The 22,416-nt window shown below is 44.8% G+C and overlaps 1 protein-coding gene across 2 annotated transcripts in view; it reads left to right on the forward strand.

Moving 5' to 3' along the window:
• The window catches only part of Tmc5 (transmembrane channel like 5), an 82,025-nt gene extending 63,778 nt beyond the window's left edge, over positions 1 to 18,247 (forward strand). For both annotated transcript variants that reach the window (XM_031388044.1, XM_031388043.1), the window contains 7 exons: positions 7,439 to 7,514; positions 7,728 to 7,861; positions 9,937 to 10,110; positions 13,626 to 13,704; positions 15,079 to 15,183; positions 16,717 to 16,759; positions 17,769 to 18,247. In XM_031388044.1, coding sequence (XP_031243904.1) covers positions 7,439 to 7,514; positions 7,728 to 7,861; positions 9,937 to 10,110; positions 13,626 to 13,704; positions 15,079 to 15,183; positions 16,717 to 16,759; positions 17,769 to 17,815 — 658 coding nt within the window. In that variant the 3' untranslated portion in view covers positions 17,816 to 18,247. The remainder of the gene's footprint in view (positions 1 to 7,438; positions 7,515 to 7,727; positions 7,862 to 9,936; positions 10,111 to 13,625; positions 13,705 to 15,078; positions 15,184 to 16,716; positions 16,760 to 17,768) is intronic.
• The last annotated feature ends 4,169 nt before the right edge of the window (positions 18,248 to 22,416 follow it).

Below are 22,416 nucleotides of genomic sequence, written 5' to 3' on the forward strand. Positions count from 1 at the left end.
ACACCCTCCCCATCACACCCTCCCCATCACTCCCTCCATCATCACTCCCTCCATCATCACTCCCTCCACCATCACACTCTCCCACCATCACACCCTCCCCTTCCACCCCTTCCATAGTGCTTTTTCTAAAACACTGGATCACTCCCTGTAGTGTTGAACAGGTTGTCTTTCCCTAAAATGCTTTCTCTGTGTTTGTCTGTGTGTATGTGTTTGTATACATGAGTGTGAGCTTGTTCATATGTGTGTAGATACATGTATGTGTGCATATATATGGAGACCAGAGAAAAATCTTGTGCCTTACAAACTGTCTACTGGTGTTTTTTTTTTTTTTTAATTTTTTTTAGATAGGGTCTTTCATTGGAACTTACCCAGTAGGTTAGGCAGTTGAAGGAACCCTTGGGAGCCCTCATCTCTGCCTATTCAGGTCTAGCAATATATCACATGCTATCATGCTTGGCTTTTAAAATATAGGTTCTAGGGCTCGAACTCTTTTTTTTTTTCTAAAGATTTTTTTATTTTATTTGTATGAGTACACTGTAGCTGTACAGATGGCTGTAAGCCATCATGTGGCTGCTGGGAATTGAACTCAGGACAGCCCCACTTGCTCTGGCTCCTCCCCACTCGCTCCGGTGTAATTCACTGTAGCTGTCTTCAGACACACCAGAAGAGGGCATCAGATCTCATTACGGGTGGTTGTGAGCCACCATGTGGTTGCTGGGATCTGAACTCAGGACCTTTGGAAGAGCAGTCAGTACTCTACCCACTGAGCCACCTCGCCAGCTTGGGCTCGAACTCTTACTTACTTACTTAACAGATGGGCACTTTACCAATTATGCTGTGACCCCACCTCCATGTAATTCTTACACTGAAACAGAATCACCAATGTGATAGAATTAGAGTGAGATTTGGCCTTAAAGTGGAGCCACCATTATGGGCCCTTATAAAAGAGGGCCAAGAGAGGCTTCTAGATCCTTCTATCATGTGAGGATAGTGAGAAGGCTCCATCCATGAACCAGGAAGTGAGTTTGCCAGCCCCTCAATCTTGGACTTTGGGCCTCTCAAATTTTGAGCAGTAAACCTATGTTGTTCTAAAGTTAACCAGCTTAAGGTGTTTTGTCATAGTGTTCCAGATTAGTAAATAAATTATCAATACTTTTTATTTTATGTTATGTATATGGATGTTTTTCTTGGATGTATGTATGCCATGTGTGTGCATTGCCTGCAGAGGGCAGAAGAGGGCATCAGATGCCCTGGAACTGCAATTAGATAGTTATCAGCAGCCATATAGGTGCTGGGAATTGAACCTGGATCCTCTGAAAGAGCAGTCAATATTCTTAATCACTGAGCCATCTCCCCAGCCCCTTATATATATTGTTCTTTGTTTGTTTGCTTGCTTGCTTGTTTGAGGCAGCTTAGAGCAAGATAGCACTATGTAACTATGGCTGACCCAGAACTCACTATATAGACCAGGCTGGCCTGGAACTCACAGAGATACATCGTTCCCTGCCTCCCACCATGCCCAGTCCAATCAGCAATACTTAAAACACTGAAGATTTCATACATAATCTCTTCAAAGATCTGGCCTTGAACTATATATAGTATGTGGTCCAAACTCCACTCTTGAGTCTCCAGTGTCCCCAGTATTGGTTTGTCTTTCAGTGAATTCACCCTCCTCTCTCACAGTGGAAAACTTAATTGCACTCAAATCTCCACAGAGAGAATGAAGGTGGAGGACTGCTTGTTTCTTATCCCTGTTCTAAAGGTTTTCTCTCTCCCCCTTCCCTCCTTCTCTTGCTCCCTCCCTCCCTCCTTCCTTCTGCCCCTCTCTCCTCTGCTTTCCTCCCTGCCTTCCTCTCTCCCTCCCTAGATTAGGTGTTTAAGGATAGTCAGATAGTTGTATTATGGAATTTCATTCTGCTCTGTTTCGGTGGTGGTGCTGGGGATCAAACCCAGGTCCTCATGCATGATAGCCGAGTGTTTCACCACTGAGATATCCCTCCTAGCTCCTGGCATCCCTCCTTTCCTACAGGCACACTTAGAAACCTTAGAGCAGCCCAAGAGTCTTTCCTTACTTATTATTTTAACATGATGGAATCAATACCAGAGTTTTGTGTGGCGAGATCTATGAGTGTATCTTCTGACATTACTAGGAGACACACTATCACAGCACACTCTCTGATCCGTTGGCTCTTAAATTCTTTCCCCCACTCTTCTGCAACACAGCCTGAGTCTTAGGTATGGGAGTGTTTTGTAGACATATCTATTGGAACTGGGCTCCACAACTCTACAGTTTGATTGGTTGTGATTTTTCTGTAGCAATCTCCATGCGTTGCAGAGAAGTTTCTTTGAAGAAGGGCAAAAACTACACTTACCTATATGGACAAATGCTTGTCTGTTAAGGACACATCGATTGTTGTTAAGGATTATCATAGCTCGATTTCTTAGACGACCCAAGACCACCTGCCTAAGGATGGTACCACATACAGTGGGCTGGACCCTCCTGCATCAGTTACCAATCAAGACAGTCCCACCCAGACACACCCAGAGGCCAGACTTTAACTAAGGCTTGCCTCTCAAAGATGACTCCAGACTATGTCAAGTTGACAAACTAGAGCTACTCCTGATGTACTCTTCAAAAGAGAGCACCCCATAAATGTAATCAGAGTAAAACAGAGAGCACCTGAAGGTTGCCCAACATGCAGTTGGCACTGTTGGCACAAAGCAAGGGCAGTGTTCTTTGTATGCTGAAGCACTCTGAGAGAAGAAGGAATTTCCTGAAGTGGATAAAGAAAAATGTAATAGAAGGAAAGAAAGAATTCAAAGAGAAAGGCACCTAACTAAGTTCATGTGAGGTATCAGCCTGCTCTGTCAAAAGAGGGAATGGAAGGGACCCAGCCTGTACTAACAGAGCTTGTGATTCCTGGAATAACAGAGTTTTTTAAAAATAGTAATAAAATATCTCTACTGAAAAGAAAATGGGCGGTAAATTACCCAACCTGGGTAAAAATAAGGAGCGTCTACCTTAGAACAGCCTTGAAATCCTAAACTTGGGCTCTCCAGCTGCCAACCATTTGAAATGTAAGTGGCAAGGCAAGCAAGGAGAGTTACATTTAGAAATAGCCAGATGAGGGCTGGTGAGATGTCTCACTGGGGAAGAGCACCGACTGCTCTTCCGAAGGTCATGAGTTCAAATCCCACCAACCACATGGTGGCTCACAACCGCCCATAATGAGATCTAATGCCCTCTTCTGGTGTGCCTGAAGACAGCTACAGTGTACTTGTAATAAATAAATAATAAATAAATCTCTTTAAAAAAAAAAAAGAAGAAAGAAAAAAAGAAATAGCCAGATGAGAGATCTTGCCTTGAAAGAAGATAGAGGATGTTTGAGGACAAGGCCTGAAGTTGATCTCTGATCTCTACATGTGTGCCCTATGTCCACACACGCCTATATCACCAACAAATGCACAAACACACAAGTTTGCATATACAACAGCCATCTACATACACACACACACACACACACACACACACACACACACACACACACACTGGCCAGTATGATTGACTGACTGATTGATTAATTGATTGATTGAGACAGTGTCTCATTTTGTAGCCCACCTGACCTGGAACTCACTCTGTAGACCAGGCTGTTCTTGAACTCACAGAGATCCACCTGTCTCTGCCTCCCAAGTGCTGGGATTAAAGGTGTGTGCCACCATGCATGGACTCAGCCATTCTACTCTCTGGAATTTTTTGAGCTGCCCACTGATAAGCACAGTTGAAAATGGTATTTTGGGGGATAGAGAGATGGCTCAGTGGTTAAGAGCACTGACTGCTCTTCTGAAGGTCCTAAGTTCAAATTCCAACAACCACATGGTGGCTCACAACCATCCGTAATGAGATCTGATACCCTCTTCTGGTGTGCCTGAAGACAGCTACAGTGTACTTAGATATAATAAATAAATAAATAATCTTTTAAAAAAAGAAAATGGTATTTTTTTCTTTCTCCATACAAATTACAGATTTAGTCTTTTTAGATTTTAGGATATTCTCCCCATTCCACCCCCCATTTTTCCCCTTTCAACATTGAGATCAAGCCTAGGGTTGTGTGCTTGCTAGGCAAGGGCTCTACTTCTTAGCTATATCCCCAACTGTAAAAATTGTCCTTAAAGATGAGTTAAAAACAAAAACAAAAACAAAAAACCCAGTGTGATCACCAAGGAGAGTGAGTGTGGCAGGTGGGTGTGATGGTAAGGTAAGGAAAATATGCCTCCCAGCCTTTGCACAGCACTACTGCCTACCAGCTTGTTAGCACACCCACACATCACCCGATTAATATTTTCTTTTAAATTCTTTCCTTTTTTTATTCAAATCCATAAAACATTTACTCATATACACAAAATACATAAAAGTTGTATTTATTATTTGAGAATTTCATATATTATATCTTGATGATATTCACCTTCCTCTCCCACCCCCCCTCAGAGTCAACCCCCATTCCATAGCTAATCAACTTTGTCTTTATTTTTTCTAAGTCCTATTAAGACTCCCTATATACACTTGCATATGTGACTAACCACTGAAGCATGTTAGACCTAGTAAGGGCCACACGCTTAAAAGAAAGTTACCTCTACATCCCCTGCTAGCTGTCCATTTCCACTAGCTCCTCAGCTGAGAGTGGGACGTCATGCCTACTTCCCTTCTCCAGGCTTGAGCTTGTGCAGGTCTTGTGCGTGTAGTGCGTGTAGTCACAACTGCTGTGAGTTCATATGTGTGACTGCCTGCCCTGGTGTATCTGAAAAACAATTTCATTGTGGTCATCCATTGTCCCTGGCTCTTACAGCCTTTCTACACATCTTACTACAATTACCCATGAGCCTTGGAAGAAGGAGGTGGGATACAGATGTCCGATGTAGGGCTAAGCACTGTGAGGTCTTTTTCTCTGCACCTTGACCAGTTGTGGGTCTCTGTTAGTCACCATCACTGCAAAAGGAAGCTTCTCTGCTGAGACTTGAGAGATGCCCTGATTATGGGCATGACAGTAAATCATTAGGACTCAGCTTAACACTGTGCCCACTTATCAGAGTAATAGCAGTTGGAGCTATGATCTGTCTAGTCACATGCTGTTAGTCCCAAATACAAGTTCCAGGGATAGGTTTCACCTTGTGGGCAGACCTGAAGTCCAGTCAGTGAGTGGTTGGTTACTTCTATAACAGTTGTAGCACTATTGCACCAATGGGCATGTACATACATGCCAGGCCAGTCATTACTGTAGCTTCCAGGGCCCACAACTGGGTGAGACTGGTGATTACTTTCCTTCTTTGGGAGCCTGCACAGCACCTTCTAGCACTAGGAAAGTTAGCAGTAAGCATTATTAAGTGTCCAGATGAACACCAGCTCAATTTCTCCATGTTATGATGTCTTCAGCAATAGGAGCTTACCATCAATCCCTGGGAAGTGGCCAAGAGCACTGGCAATAACCTGTAATATTGGAGGGTGTCCATGGGACTCCAATAGAGGTAACCCATTCCTAGCATGGGGGGTGGTTATTTGTTGTTCTGTGGTGTTGAGCAGAGCAGAGGCATTGCCACCTCATTACAAGGTAACTCCCTTTCAACTCTTTTTATACATGTGTATGCTTATAGCTTAGAAGCTTCTTCAGTAGTCATTTTTCATAAGACTTTTCCAGAAGGTCTTTTTTTTTTTTTTTTTTTTTTTTTTTTTTTTTTTTTTTTTTTTTTTTTTTTGAGACAGGGTTTCTCTGTGTAGCCCTGGCTGTCCTGGAACTCACTCTGTAGACCAGGCTGGCCTCGAACTCAGAGATCCGCCTGCCTCTGCCTCCCAAGTGCTGGGATTAAAGGTGTGCGCCACCACCGCCCGGCTGCCAGAAGGTCTTTATTTTAGTTATTGCTCTCCTTACTCCTGCCTTTCCCTTGCCCTCCCATACCTTACCACACTTAACCTTTCTTGTTTCATTAATCTCCTTCCCCCTTTACTTCGCTACTGCTTTTTATCTCCCTCCCCCTGAATGTCTCCTTCCATGTTAGCTTTGAATCTTTAGATATGTGTTCATTTCAAATACCCATACAAGCCAAGAAACTACTCAAATATATTTTAAACCATCTTTATTTTACTATCATAAATGGAAAACTAGTGCCAGGCTATATAAATCATAAGTTATTGGGAGAATTGAAGCAACCCTGTCCCAAACAGTCCTTAGACCCTGCCTATATGTTCCTGTCTTCTGAGACTGTCAGTTTAAAGACTGCTCTTTATGGGTGTGTAGGTGGGGAAAGTGCTCCAGTGGTTAAGAATGCTTTGGCTGTGTAGGCATAAGAACCTGAGTTCACATCTCAGCACCCACATGTAAGCCACTATGGCCACGTGTGCCTCTCCAACCTCAGCGCTGTGTTGCAGGGAGACAGAGATTTTTAGGGATATTGCTGGCCACCAGCCTAGGCCCATGTTTGGTGGGAGACCCTCTCCCTACATCTCAAAAGAGTAAGATGAAAAGTGATGGGAGAGGACACCCAATGTCCTTCTTTGATTCTGCATACATATGTGTGCATTCATTGCACACACATATGCTATACACACATAGGTAAACATTAAAAAATTTAAAGTGTGGGGGTTGACAGATGTTAGGTGTTAAACCCATCCAGGCACCAAGCTTCCTTGGGAATACTGCAAGAGAGTTGGAAAGACTTTCTGACCTGTAACTTAGTGCACTTTATTGTCTAGTCCCTGCGGGCCTTCTCATGTACCATGGAAAGGATGGGGGCCACACATGGGAAGGATGACCTCACATTTGAGACACACTAGATTAGGGCATGTTGAAGGGCCTCTGATGGTTTAGTGGCTCTGTGGCAGGGTAGAGAGATGTTCTTTCTCTCTGCAAAGCCTTCCCAGATCTGAGGAGGGAGTAGCCATGGTGGGATGTCTCTAGTCTGCTGCTATTCAAATGATCCCCCCTCTGCATTAGTCTCCTATGACACTACACACCTAAAGGAACACTTACCACAACGAAATACCGCAGTCACAGTGTTGGCAAGTGGTTCCTTCCCAAGCCCACAAGGTCAGGGTTTGCCCCCGTCTCTCTCTCTAGCTTACAGCTAGCCTCACCTTCCCTGTGTCTTCACACAGTTTTCCACCTGTTTGTGTCCTACTCAATTGTCTTAAGGACAGTACTCATACTAAATTAGAGCCTACCATAGTGACCACGAGCCCACCCCATTCCAATGTAATTCCTGTTTTAACAACTCTGCCTCTAAATCCAGTCATGTTGTGAGGTGCTGTGGGGTGTGTGTGTGTGTGTGTGTGTGTGTGTGTGTGTTAGGACTTCATATATGAATTTCAGGGAGACACTATTCTCTCCCTTGCCTCTGCACCCTGTTCTCATGTTGCCCCAGATCTCTGACACTCCTGTTTTCCTCACAGGCTTGGAATTTTCTTCTGTCCTCTGCTGCCTTTTATCCAAATGATCACTCTCTTCATTATGTTCTATGTGAAAAATGTGAGTTGGACCCAAGTTACAACCAATTACTTTCCTTTGGTAACTTATGACCTTGGGGCAGGGGGATTTCCCAGCTGGGAAAGGGCTGTGGGAAGGGGTCAGGAAGCCAAAAACCAGGAGGCTGTAAGTAGATGGTGGGAGAATTGGCCCTTGGTGGGGTCCTAGGGGTTGTTCCGTGGCAGCAGGTGGAAGGACTTCCATCTCTCTCCTCAGGTCAGCTTGATGATGAACTTCCAGCCTCCAAGCAAGGCCTGGCGGGCCTCCCAGATGATAACCTTCTTCATTTTCTTGCTCTTCTTCCCGTCCTTCACGGGAGTGCTGTGCACCCTGGCTATCACCATCTGGAGGTAGGGACTGTGGCCTAGGCTGACGTTTTAGTGATGGGGTGGATAGATGTCTGTTTTTAAACATGGGTTTAATCATCCAGATATGAAGACAGTTGCCACTGAAATCACAGATTGTTATCCACAGCTCCCAAGAAGGGAAGGTTCTCCATGGTATGCAGGGCCACATGAGGGAAAGGCAGACCGGGTAGTCAGGAGGGAGGTGGACTGACAGACAAGAGCCTTTACTGCAGTTTCTAGGAGAAGGAACAGACAAGGCAAGGCAGCAAGGCTAGGGATAGCCACTTTGGGTCTTTTTAGAAGGTTCTACAGCCTTGGGGGCTATTACAGGTCATCGAGATCCTGACCATGGGGTGATCGGAGCCTGGGAACATGCTCCAACCATGAAAGCTTGTTAAAAGAGGTGCTGTGCTGTGGCTAGGTTTGGGGTATCTGTCTGCATAAGAAGTCATGCTTCCTAGGCTTTTCCTGGCAGAGGAAGTCTCCCCAGAGTCAGTAAGACTCTCAGATGGTAAACATGAGAATAGAGACTGTGCTTAAGACAGAGCTCAGCTCATGTTCCTGGGGTAGCCCACAGATACAAGGACCAATGGAAGGAATCCATCCTACCCTGGATTTATTCTGTACATCCTACACCATATTTAGAAACCATTTTCCCCCTTCTGCCAAGTCTTCAAGCTTCCCAAACTGGGAGAGGCCACTTCCTCCACAAGGAGAAGGAAACTTGACTGAAGTGAGCCAGAGGTCCTGGCTGAGCTGGCTTCTCCCTTGGACACGATCTCACTGTGACCCCAAAGCTCCTGCTCCATTTCTAGGGCCCAGTGAGTCCCTTTCCACATGGTCAGCATCCTCTCTCTGAAGTGCTCTCCCCATTTGAGTCTCAGCTCCGAGGTCAACTCGTCTAAGCATCCTAGACACCCCTGGCTGCTGCTGGTCCCTTGTCCCTTTCCTCTATGGGGCCCACATGTCCGTCCATCATTCCATGGTTCACAGTTTGTATATAGGAACTTTTTTTGTGTGTATGTGTACCATGTGTTTCCCTGCTGCCTGCAGAGAATAAAAGAGGGCCTCAGCTTTTCTGAAATTGCTATAGATGGTTTTGAGACACTATGTGGGGGCTGGGAACTAAACCCTGATCCTCTGCAAGCATAGCAAATGTTCTGAACCTCTGAGTCACTTACCCTCTCCCAATCCCCACTTCTTTTGTCATATCTATTTCCCACTCTCTCTTCTTCTTCTTTTTCTAAACAATATTTATTTTATGTATGTGAGTATACTGTTGTTGTGTTCAGACACACCAAAGGCATTGGATCCCATTACAAATGATTGTGAGCCACTCTGTGGTTTCTGGGAATTGAACTCAGGACCTCTGGAGGAGCAGTCAGTGCTCTTAACGGCTGAGTCATCTCTATACTCACACATACTCACACACACTCTCACACATACACTCACACACACTCACATACACTCACACTCACCTTTTTAAAAAAAAAAAATCATTTATTATTATGCCTAAGTACACTGTAGCTGCCTTCAGACACACCAGAGAGGGTGTCAGGTCTCATTACGGGTGGTTGTGAGCTACCATGTGGTTGCTGGGATTTGAACTCAGGACCTTCAGAAGTGCAGTCAGTGCTCTTACCCACTGAGCCACCTCACCAGCCCCTCACACACCTTCTTAATCTTCTAGTTTCTACTCATCTGTAATAGCTGACAGCAGCCGAACGCAATGTCACACGTGGCTTCCATAGCTAACGAGCTTCCCTCTTGGTGGGTCTTAAATCTCATTGCCAAAAAAAAACCTCTCTGATTGCTCCCAAGATGCTGTTATGCTAGGTCATTGCCTGGAGTCTGGATTGGCCGCTGTAGTGGGTGATACCACTGCTCTGAGGGTTGGTCCTCAGGCAGCAGGCAACACCAGGCAAGGCTGAGTGAGAACGCCTTCCACGGAAGTAGAGTGTGGAGAGAGACGGCAAGGTTTTCTGTGTCTAGAGCCCAAGCCCAGAAGGGACCCCTTGATTCCGAAATGCCTGCATCAGAGTCTCAGGCAGCAGATGGTTTCCCGGTTTTGTCTTCAGATTGAAACCTTCAGCTGACTGCGGCCCGTTCCGAAGTCTGCCTTCCTTCATCCAATCCATCTACAGCTGGATCGACACCCTGAGCCACAGGCCTGGCTACCTGTGGGTCGTCTGGATCTACCAGAACCTCATTGGAAGTGTGCACTTCTTCTTCATCCTCACCCTCATTGTGCTGTAAGTGGGGTTCCTCTGGAGGTGAAAGGGGGAGAAGCTAAAGGTTCTTAGGAACCCTGTGTTGACATGAGATGACCATGGTCCTAGGGATGTTCATTTGGGATGCAGAGCAGTGAAGCCAGGATGGTCTCAACTCTTCCCTTGAATAGTTTTCTTTTTTATTTTTTTAAATATTTATTTATTTATTTAATGTATATGAGTACACTGTAGTTGTACAGATGGTTGTGAGGAGCCATCATGTGGTTGCTGGGAATTGAACTTAGGACCTCTGCTCGCTCCAGTACTGCTTGCTCCTGCCCAAGGATTTACTTACTATTATAATTTTAAGTACACTGTAGCTATCTTCAGACACACCAGAAGAGCAGATATTATTACAGGTGGTTGTGAGCCACCATGTGGTTGCTGGGATTTGAACTCAGGACCTTCAGAAGAGCAGTCAGTGCTCTTACCTGCTGAGCCATCTCACCAGCCCTTGAATAGCCCTTGAATAGTCTATAAAATGTCATTTAATATTTTTGTTTAATATTTAATATAACAAATATTATATTATTAAGTAAATGGTAAGTTTATATAAGCATATTATATAAATATTTAATATTTTAAAGATATTAATATTTAGTATAAATTTTTAATATTTATGAGGACACTGTTGCTGTCTTCAGACTCACCAGAAGAGGGCATCGGATAACAGATGATTGTGAGCCACCATGTGGTTGCTGGGAATTGAACTCAGGACCTCTGGAAGAGCAGTCAGTACTCTTAATGGCTGAGCCATCACTCCAGCCACATTTAATATTTTCATATCTAAGCTTTTTTGTATGCTCTACAAAGATAGCATACTTACTTTCTCCCTTTTTGCCGGGGATCTAGCTCAGGGCTAGGGCATGAGCCTGACTAACATGTGCATTTAATCCTCAGTACTAGAAAAAAAAAAAAAAAACACCAAAGAATATCAAAATACAATTTTTAAAAAGAATGAAAATGTGTGAGAATTCTCAGAAAATTTCCTTTGGAGGCTACGAGATAGAAAACTGGCCCAGACTTTGTTGACATTTAGGGGTTTTGCATTTTAATTTTTAAAACTATCCATTTCTGCCTTCTTATGAAGAGTCATACACGCTGGGTTCACTTTCCTGCACAGAAGAACTGGTTGGCCAGCTTGCTGCAGCTTAGCCCCCATGGCATTAGACAGGCCTGCTCCTTGTCAAGAGACACAGAACTCAAGGGCTCAGACCGTTAAGAGTCAGCCATGGATTACAGAACAATGTAATCCATGTATCTGTGCTTTGCAGATAAGGGCAATAAGTCAGTCATAGGTTGGATGCTGTTACAGGCTCCACGTTGCAGAGCCTGATAGTGGAGGCAGAGGCTCCTAGCTCTCCATGATGCCCCCTCCCCCACACTACAGCAGCAGCAGCTGTGACTGGCACTTTAGAATGGTAAACCGGTCTCCAGACCTGCTGCCTCTGCCGCTCTTCTCCTTCACTGGCCCTGTTGCTGTCTCCCTTTGTTTTTCTGACACCAAATGTGGATGTGACAGGGAGAAGATTTTTCTGACACAAAGCAATCCTTCAACACCACAGGCACCCGCTACCTAGCCTACTGTCTCAGTCAGTTCTGAGCCTGGACCTGGATGGCATCAACCTCACAAGTTAAGGGCTCGGTCCTACAAAGTGCAGTTTAGATGCCAGGTTCAAGACCCAAGTGTCACCTGTAGTTCTGACTGGACTTTGAAGGGTGCCATAATCTCCTCCTCATAGCTAATAATTTGCTAAAATGATTAGCAGAGCTCAGAAATTATCTACTTATGATGTCCAGTTTATGATAAAGGTTGCAACTCAGGAAGCCCAGGGTAATGTATATGGGAGAGCATTCTTTATCAGTTTTTGGCTATTGGTGTTTAATTCTGTTTCCAGCACTTCCCCTCTCTATAAGGCCACAAGAGACAAGGACTAAGCAGCCCACCTCTTGCCTTATTTGAGACAGAATGTTATGTGGGCCAGACTGGCCTTGAATTTGCAATCCTCCTGTTTCAGCCTATGTCCAGCTCTTCAACCATGCCTTATCTGTGTGATAACTAGTCCTCCATCTTTAAGGCCTGGAGCCACCAAACATCTGATGTAAATTCAAAAGACATTCACCATTCGGAATATCTTAAGAGTTTTTAAAGCTATGTACAGAAATCATACACAAATACAACGTGCTTGTGTTTATTACACCAGAAGCTTGATAGAAACACAGAATCTGGGGGCTGGGATGGCTCAGTGGTAAAGTCCTCTCTGCGTGGGCATGTGTATCTAAGTTCATGACCCCAAAAGCCGGATATGACAATATAACACTAGGGAGCAGAGACAGGGATCTCCGAGGCTCAGTGGCCAGCTGGCCCACCAGTTGGCGAGTATAAGCTCCAGGGAGAGTCTGAAGAACAAAGTAGGGTGGAGAGCAATCCAGTGGGATGCTAGACTTTGAACTCTGGTTTCCATGCATGCATTCACAGGAATGTGCATGCACGTGCACACACACACACACACACACACACACACTGCAGAATCTTAAGTTCTACTAAACCCAAATACATGGAATATGTGTTTGCAAAATACAAAAGAAAGAAAAAAATTCCAAGAAATGTACATCACTTTAAGTTTGAACAGCACTTGTGCAAATCACATAGTCTGGCTACACACTCAAACTTTATATGTTTTAAAAATGTGGAGCCAGGCATGGTGGTGCATGCCTTTAATCCCAGCACTTGGGAGGCAGAGGCAGGCGGATTTCTGAGTTTGAGGCCAGCCTGGTCTACAGAGTGAGTTCCAGGACAGCCAGGGCTATACAGAGAAACCTTGTCTCAAAAAACCCAAAAATAAAAAATAAAAATGTGGATGCCTGGTCCCTTGCCCAGAAAATGTCTGCCTGCTTGATCTAAGGGCCAGCCATGATGTGAGGCTTATTTCCACCTCCCAGGTGTGCATCCATGTTGAAAAAATACTGCTCTAAAGCAGTGGGTTTCAACCTTCCTAATGCTAATGCCTCTCCCCTTTAATACAGTTCCTCATGTTGTGGTGACACCCAACTATACAATTATTTTTGTTGCTACTCCATAGCTGTAATTACAAATCATTATGTAGCTGGGCAGTGGTGGCACACGCCTTTAATCCCAGCACTTGGGAGGAAGAAGCAGGTGGATTTCTGAGTTCGAGGCCCCACTGGTCTACAGAGTGAATTCCAGGACAGCCAGGGCTACACAGAGAAACTCTATCTCGAAAAAACAAAACAACAACAACAAAAAATCATTATATATTTTTATGATCTTAGGTAAACCCTGTGTAAATGGGTTTGACCCACAAGTTGAAAACCACTGCTCTAAAGTCCTTAGCCTGCTACCCGATTTTGACTTCTCAGGGACATACTTGGGTCAAAACCTGTTTGCAAGCAAATATTCTGGTCCTTCTGTACCCCACTAAAACATAGAGCCTCAGAACACTGTCAAGAGTGTCTGCCATTTTCTTCTCTTCCAGAATCATCACCTATCTTTACTGGCAGATCACAGAGGGGAGGAAGGTCATGATCCGGCTGCTCCATGAACAGATCATCAACGTAAGGCTCACCTGGCCCCCCTTTCCCCAGTACCCCTTTCCTGTAATACCTCCTTTCTCTCTCTCTCTCCTCTGTCAGGAGTATAATAGAAATTCCCAAACATATTCCAAGACAGAAAGACTAAATAGTACAATGAATCTCCAAGGCATCATCACCTACGCATGTGTGTACATGTATGTACTTTTGCGTGCAGGTACACATGTATGTGTATGTACATGCCAGAGGACAACCTTAGGTGTCATTCCTCAGACTCTGTCCACATTTAAAAATAAATGAATAAGACAAGGTCTTTCAGTGGCCTGGAACTTGCCAAAAATGGCAGGCAGGCTGGCCAGTTAGTCCCAGGGGCCTGCCTGCCTTCACTTCCTCTCCGCTGAAATTAGAAGTGCGTGCCACCATGCTTGTCCTTTTTGTATAGGTTCCAGTGACGCAACACACTTGTGAGCATGTCACTGATGGAGCTATGGCTTCAGCCACCATTGGCATTTATATAATCTCATTTCATCCCTGCAAATATGATATATATATGTTTACGCATTAACTATCACTCTCATCACTGTGACACAATACTCAACCAGAAGCAGCTGGAGGAGGAAGTATTTTTGTTGGCTCATAGTTTCTTTCTATCATGGCAGGGAAAGTAGAGGGCATAGTTCATGATGCTGCCATCATGTGGCATGAGACCCCTCACGTGTTGGCAGATCAGGAGGCAGAGAAGTTGGGCTGGAAGCAGAAGCAGGTGTCACCTCCAAGACCCACCCCCAGAAGCCCACTTCTGCTGGATAGGCCGCACTCCTGATGGTTTAGCAACTACCTGAGAGATTATCATTCCTGGGGGCAGTCCTTCCTTCTGGGGGAAGTCTGGTGGGTGAATGTAACAGCAAGGAGGGAAGTAGAAAGTGATCTTGAGGCAGAAGCCACAGGAATATTAGTGTGAGCGGCATTTACACGGTTAAGGTTGTTGAGGTAATTAACAAGCAGGATGCTTAAATCAGTGGAGAAACAGGCATGAAGTTGGAGTGCTTATGCCTGTGTGAAGCTGGGACAATCATGCCTGTGTGAAGTTGGGGTGATAGAGCCTGCATAGAGGAGACGGCTATGCTCACCTGGCTCCCCACATAGGAGGAATAGTTCATACCTTCCTGCTTTAGGGCTCACAGGTGAGCGATTCCAGCTTCCTGGGAGAAGGAATACTCCCTCTGATTCTCTTTGAACTGTTGAGGCACAGATCTCAGCCAACACAGATAACTTCTCTCATTAGAAGTATGGCGGCCATTTCCTTCCAGCTCATGGATCCCTTTTTATTCATACCTTCTTCACCTCGCACAGGCACATGTTTTCCATGCTTCACCCTTAATTTTTCCTTCTTGGCAGGAGGGCAAAGATAAGATGTTCCTGATAGAAAAATTAACCAAGCTACAGGATATGGAGAAGAGAGCCAACCCCAGTGCACTTGTCCTGGAAAGGAGAGAGGTGGAGGTGAGGCCACAGCTGCCCTGGGGACACACACCTGCATCCTTGTGACAAGTGTATTGGAGAGCAGACACCAAACTCAGGGGTGTGGGGGGGGGCGGTTCTATGTAACAGGCTTTCTTGCTGTATAGCTCAAGTTCTAGCCTCTTGAGTTCCGGGATTACAGGTGTGTTCCACTCCACCTGTGTAGGACCCTTCACTTTCTGTCTCAAGCATTTCTGTGCTTTTAATTATATGTATATGCATATGATGCATATGTGTATATATATTGTTTATTTAATGCCTACATGGCAGGCTGTGGTCCAAGTTATAGGTCACTGTGAGCTGACTAATGAGCTGCCCTCTTGGAGTTCACACTTGTTTGAAGTCACCCAGGAATACCAAGAGTATCCCACTGAATAGTTGGCCCTTTAGTGCACATTATTCCAGATCTTTACCCGGGACATCAGCAGTCACACCTTTGTCTCCCCAGACTTTGATGAATGGAGTATGGAAAGTACGGATTTCATATTTTTATAATCATAGCATGATATCCAAATGGTATTCTAGCTTTCCCCTCACTGAACACTGTATCCTGGACATGGTTGCATTCTGGACATGTTTAGTAGACACGAGTTGTTTGGGGGTTTTTTGAGTACCAAAACAGATATTGAATGAAACATTGTATTAAAAACTGTGATTTTGCTGGGCAGTGGTGGTGTATGCTTTTAATCCCAGCACCTGGGAGGCAGAGGCAGGCAGATTTCTGAGTTCAAGGCCAGCCTGGTCTACAGAGGGAGTTCCAGGACAGCCAGGGGTATACAGAGAAACCCTGTATAAAAAAGATTGTTTGCCGATCTTCATTGGTGTGTCTTAGTTAGGGTTTTACTGCTGTGAACAGACACCATGACCATGGCAAGTCTTATAAAGGACAGCATTTAATTGGGGCTGACTTACAGGTTCAGGGGTTCAGTCTCTTATCATCAAGGCAGTGTCCCAGCAGGTGTGGGGCAGACAGAACTAAGAGTTCTATATCTTTATCTGAAGGCTGCTAGCAGAATACTGACTTCCAGGCAGCTAGGATGAAGATCTTAAAGCCCACACCCACAGTGACACACCTACTCCAACAAGGCCACACCTACTCCAACAGGGTCACACCTTTTAATAGCGCCAGTCTCTGGGCCAAGTATATACAAACCATGACAATTGGTGTCCTGGAATGTACCAGTAAAAGGTAAACTCTGCTCAACTCAGAATGTTGACAACATAATTTACTATCAGAGTAAATTAATACTGTCATCACTGCCCCATCTCAACTGACCCCAGATTCTAATATATTAGCTGGCATGTCATGAATGCTCAGTAAATATCTATGGAATGAATGCAGTATCTGTCACTAAAATCTAAACACCTTGGATATTTCTGTGGTCAGCTCGTCTCAACCATTACTCCTTCATTTTAAAATAATGTCAGGCTCACAGATTGTACTATCTGTGCAACAAACTTAATGTCTGCATTTCCCCCTCCAGTGACATGGCTGTCTGTTTTCTTTATTTTCAGCAACAGAGCCCTCTGCATTTGGAGGAACTTGGTGCTGCTCCTGGTGAGTACCAACCAGAACTGCCACAGACAGAGACCCAGTGACATAGCCCAAAGTGAAGGCTGTGCTGTCACTCTTCAGCGGCAAAGCCTGACCTCGGATGATTTTGCTTTTGTTCTGGCCTAGAAGCTCACGGTGTCACTAGAACTCTGTTTCAGTCTGTTCAGGTCACATGATAGCTCTTTACACATCAGCCACTGTGTAAGGACGGCACAATAACATCGCTAACACCTCACTGCTTTTCAGGTCCAATCTGGTAGGAAAGAGTAGGGGGTTTAGAAATTTCCCATCAGTTGCATTCAGTCTGGTGTGTTCATCCACAAGCCCATTGATCTGACTATGAAAATGTGGCCGTGCCTATAGCCATACCCAAGTCACATGTTTCAGCTACTGTGCTGTTGATAAACCATACAGGTCACAGGGACTGAGAACCAGCTCCGTGTCCCAAGTCAGGGTCTGTTGCCAGAAAGGGAATGGACCCTGGGGAGGAAACAAACAAACCTGCTCATTCTTTTAGACTAGCTATGTATTTTTGTGTGTGAATGTTAGTATGTGTGGTGTGTGTGTGTGTGTGTGTGTGTGCGCGCGTGTGTGTGCGCGCACGTACATGTGCAAGGAGACCGGAAGAGGGAATTATGTGTCCACTATCACTCTCTACCTATTCCTTTTTGACAGGTTCTTTCCCTAAACCTGAGACTTGCATTTTCTTCTTAGCTAGGCTAGGAGTCAGCAAGCTCCAGTGATCCCCCTGCCTCTGTCCCTCCCTGTGACATCTGGGTGTATAGGCATGTATGGGAAACCTGGCTTGATACATGGGTTCTGGGATCCAAACTCTGGTCCTCATGATTGTACAAGCACTCTTTCTACTGAGCCACCCCTCCAATCCTGCACTTATTTTTGAAAACAGTATTTACTGACAACAGCCAATGAGGGGAGGTCAAGGGAGAGTCTAGAAACTCAAAAGGAAAGTGAGAAGGTAGGCAGTAACTTCTCTTTTCTGTGTTTATCCCAGACCTTCGATTGAGGCGGTCAGTGCAAGAAGAGAATCCCACGGCCTAATCACTGTTGTGAGTTGTGGAAGCCAGAAGCTAGTCAGAGGGGAAAGAAGATAAACATAAATGATACCACCTCCATGACAGTTGGGCCTCAGGAGCTTCCCAGGGGTGGAATTTAAGCGGGAGGCAGAGAGGAAGCTGACCCACAGTACAAACAGCTCAGTGAAAGAGGGCATGCTTTATTCCCAATCTGGACTGCTGATTTTTCTTCCAAAACAAAATACTTGAAAATTTCCTATTAAAACTGTTAAAATGTTAAAATTATTTCACAAACATCTGGGAAGAGGTAACCTGGGATGTTGCATTCTTATCTTTAGGAAATGTATGCCTGCATGGTGAGGCCTTTACGACTCTCTTCCCAGACTTGGCAGAGGTTTAGAAACTGGTGCTAATAATAATGGTTCATAATGAATAAAAAATGTGATTGTCAATCTGGGATGCAAAGCTTCTGAATGGTGTGACTTTGAACTAGAAGCAGCCTCATGTCATCTGAAGCTGAAGTATAATGAAAGGTCTTGTGGCTGGACTTGCCATATTTACTGAGTACAGGAGTCTTGGGATTGGACTAGAAATAGAGGATGTCCTAGCTAGGATTTCTGTTGCTGCAATAAAATTTCATGGCCAAAAGCAAGTAGGGGAAGAAAGGGTTTATTCAGCTTATACTTCCAGTTCATAGTTGTCTTAGTCAGGGTTTCTATTCCTGCACAAACATCATGACCAAGAAGCAAGTTGGGGAGGAAAGGGTTTATTCAGCTTACTTCCACATGGCTGTTGATCACCAGAGGAAGCCAGGACTGGAACTCAAGCAGGTCAGGAAGCAGGAGCTGGTGCAGAGGCCATGGAGAGATGTTCCTTGCTGGCTTGCTTCCCCTGGCTTGCTCAGCCTGCTCTCTTATAGAACCCAAGACTTCCAGCCCAGGGATGGCACCACCCACAAGGGGCCCTACCCCCTTGATCACTAATTGAGAAAATGCTCCACAGCTGGATCTCATGGAGGCACTTCCCCAAATGAAGCTCCCTTCTGTGATAACTCCAGCCTATGTCAAGTTGACACACAAAACCAGCCAGTACAGTGCTGCTTATTAGCTTGCTCCTTATGGCTTACTCGACGTACTTTCTTATAGAACTCAGGATCGCCAGCCCAGGGATGACTCTACTCACAATGGGTTGGGCTCTCCCCTATTGATCACTAATTGGGAAAATGCCTTACAGCTGGATCACATGGAGGCATTTCTTCAACTGAGGCTCCTTCCTCTTTGATGACTCTTGCTTGTATCAAGTTGACACACAGCCAGCCAGTACAGGGGAGGTGGAGGAAAAGAATGAGAGCTTGTACCTAGAAGAAGATATGAATGATCATTGTTATGGTCTGAATCTGAAATGTCTTCTGCAGGCTTGTTCCCTGGCTGCTGACACTATTGGGGAGGCTGTGGAACTTTTAGGAGGTAGACCCTTGATTGAGGAAGCAGGTTACTAGAGGCAGGCCTTTCAAGGATATACCTGGCCCCTAGTTTCTGCTTTACTCTTTTGCTTGGTCAGCCATGATGTGAACATCTGCCACACCCTTCTGCTGCCACAAATGTCACTGTCTTACTTAATGCCATCCTTACCATGATGGAAAGAAACTGTATGCCAAAATATGTAATTCCCTAAATTGCTTCTGCCAGACATTCTGTTACAGCAAAGCCAATATGATACAGCCATCTAGAAGCAAGCCCACAAGAAATCAGGGGTGACGTGTAGAATCCATGTCTGTACATATATGCATATGTACATGGCATGGAGTAGTTTTTACAGATCTGCCAAGTGATTCCCAAGGCATATGGCTCCTTAAAACTGGAGGCCACCTCCCAATAGTGCTGCAGACTAAATACCAAGCCTTGAACACGTCTGTATTGGAGTGGGGAGATACCTCCTTAACAGTCACCCAAAGGCTGGAGAACTGTAGCTGGAAAAGAAAGCTGCTTATGAATCTCTGCAGGGTCTCACCCTTTAGTGGCTACTGCACACACCCACTTCTGCACACCCTACCCAATGATGTAGGGTAAAGTTCAATTATAAAAGGAGAGACAGACTAAAACAGTATACAACTTGTCCTAATCTTTATAATCTTTGACTGGAAGACAAGCAAAGAAGTAAATTTGTTAGTGTGGTGGTGCTAATTAATCACTCCCTGAATTCTCACAGCCAGAGCTTCTGGGTGACATTTGTGTGGAACAGAGTTGGAAAGATGGGGACAGGGTGCACCAACGCCCTTGCCCTGATCATGCCTTCACCTGTACATGAGAACAAGGCCTTATTCCTGTGTCATAGTGCTCCATGTGTGAGGCCCACACACTAAGCAATGTGTTAGAACCCTTCCACTCCCAACCATCCCCACCATTTGTTCCTCCCCCTTTAAAAGATTTTTGTTTTGTTTTGTTTTGTTTTTTGAGACAGGGTTTCTCTGTATAGCCCTGGCTGTCCTGGAACTTACTCTGTAGACCAGGCTGGCCTTGAACTCAGAAATCTGCCTGCCTCTGCCTCCCAAGTGCTGGGATTAAAGGCATGCACCATCACTGCCTGGCTAAAGGTTTATTTATTTTATTTATATTAGCACACTTATTGTTGTCAGATACACCAGAAAAGGGCATTGGATCCCATTATAGTTGTAAGCCACCATGTGCTTGATAGGAATTGAACTCACAACCTCTGGAAGAACAATCAGTGCTCTTAACCTTGGAGCCACCTCTCCAGCCCATTTGTTCCCTTCTTCAGTACCATTACACTTTACTCTGTTTGGGAACACCTCCCTCTCATTTGAACTTTATTGCATTACATCAATGCTACACTGGGTTATGATTTGCCTGCAGCCTCAGTGCTAGCTAGAGACAGAACTGAGGGTGGACTGGCTGCACACATGTATCCCTGTACCCTCTCCAGCCTCTTGACAATGGCTGATGGGTGAGATGGGATCTCAAGGCAATTTTAGCTTGTGTTTCCCTGATGGTGAAGGATGTTGAACATTATTTCAAATACTTAATTTGCATCTCTCCCTTTGAGGGCTCAAAGGGAGTGTGTGTGTGTGTGTGTGTGTGTGTGTGTGTGTGTGTGTAGTTTTTTATAGATTAGATACTAGATATTAATCCCCTGTCAGACATTTCTCTGCTGAGCTCTCTATCTTGCCTCCTCTGCTGAGAATTAACTGATGAAATAAATGTGATTCTATTTCAGGAAAACATTACATATCCAGTTAAAGTATGTTTTTCCTCTTGTTATTTTTTGATAGTACTGCACTGATTGAACTTTATGTTCTAATTTATTTGCAGTGCTGAAGAATGGATCCAGAACCTCGTGTGTGCTGGGTTAGTTATACAATCACTTGGCTGTAGAGCAGCCCTTAACACTGTTTGAAGAGCTATTTAGAGCTCTTTATCTTTTCAGTTCTGACAAGTGTCTCCCAGTCCCGATCACCAGCCAAGGGGAAGTCAGGCACTTGTCTGCTCTTCTGTTATCTCTTGCCCTTGGTCAGTGCAGTTAAAGTCACCCTTGTCTCCATCTTCAGCACAGCCTCCTACTTCCCCTCCCTACTGCTATGGTTATAGGTGTGCACCATCATGCCCTGGTTCATGCATTGCTGGGGTAGAATTCAGGGTTTCCTGCAAGTCCTGCAAGCACCGTATCAACTGAGCCACAGCTCCCCTGGGCATGCTGGAATGTCAAAAGGTATCTCAGACATCTTCCCTAGCATTGGCTAGTTAAACATGGACAGATCCATGCATTATTCTAACTGTTAACACATCAAGAAATCGAGATAGTTCATGGTACAGGATTAGCCACCAACACTACTGGGCTGTCCCCGAATGAATCGCTTTAGATAGTGTTATTTAATGATATCGCTGATTTTATGAAGCAGGAATTATCCTCACTTTACAGAAGAAGAATCTAGGGTCCAGGGGCTACACCACCTGCCAGGGTCATACAGAGCCTAAGAGACTGAGCTGGGAGGCCCACTCAGTCTGGTCCAGTGCCTAAGCTTTACTGTAAGGCTAAAGAGACAGCACATATCTGAGTAGAGGAGCTGCTTCTGGGGGCCTGTATATACTACTATGTGTTAATATGTATTAAACCTCAAAAAAAAAAAACTGCATGTAACAAATTGTACACACATATCTGACCTCCATATCTCTTCTGCCATTCCTTCTGCTAATTCTTATTTTCCTTCATATGTTTAATTGTAGGCTTAGTTTTTTTCAAACTATTTAAGGCTCTTAAATGTTTCAACCTCCCTTCTAACCCACCAACCAGAGGTAGGGGTAAAAGAACGTTAATAAGAAACTGGTGCCGGGCAATGGTGGCACATGCCTTTAATCCCAGTGCTTAGGAGGCAGAGGCAGGCGGATTTCTGGCCAGCCTGGTCTACAGAGTGAGTTCCAAGACATCCAGGGCTACACAGAGAGACCCTGTCTTGAAAAAAAAAAAAAAAAACAAAATACAAAAAAAGAAAAAAAGAATAGGAACTGGTGTTGTGGACCTGTTTAGAAGTAGTTTCTTGAGCTGATTCCACTCTTCGTTGTCAGGACACCAGCGGTCCAGTTCAATAGCAAACATCAAACATGAATCAGC

This window comes from Mastomys coucha, unplaced genomic scaffold (assembly GCF_008632895.1).
Source record: "Mastomys coucha isolate ucsf_1 unplaced genomic scaffold, UCSF_Mcou_1 pScaffold21, whole genome shotgun sequence".
Classification (NCBI taxonomy): domain Eukaryota; kingdom Metazoa; phylum Chordata; class Mammalia; order Rodentia; family Muridae; genus Mastomys; species Mastomys coucha.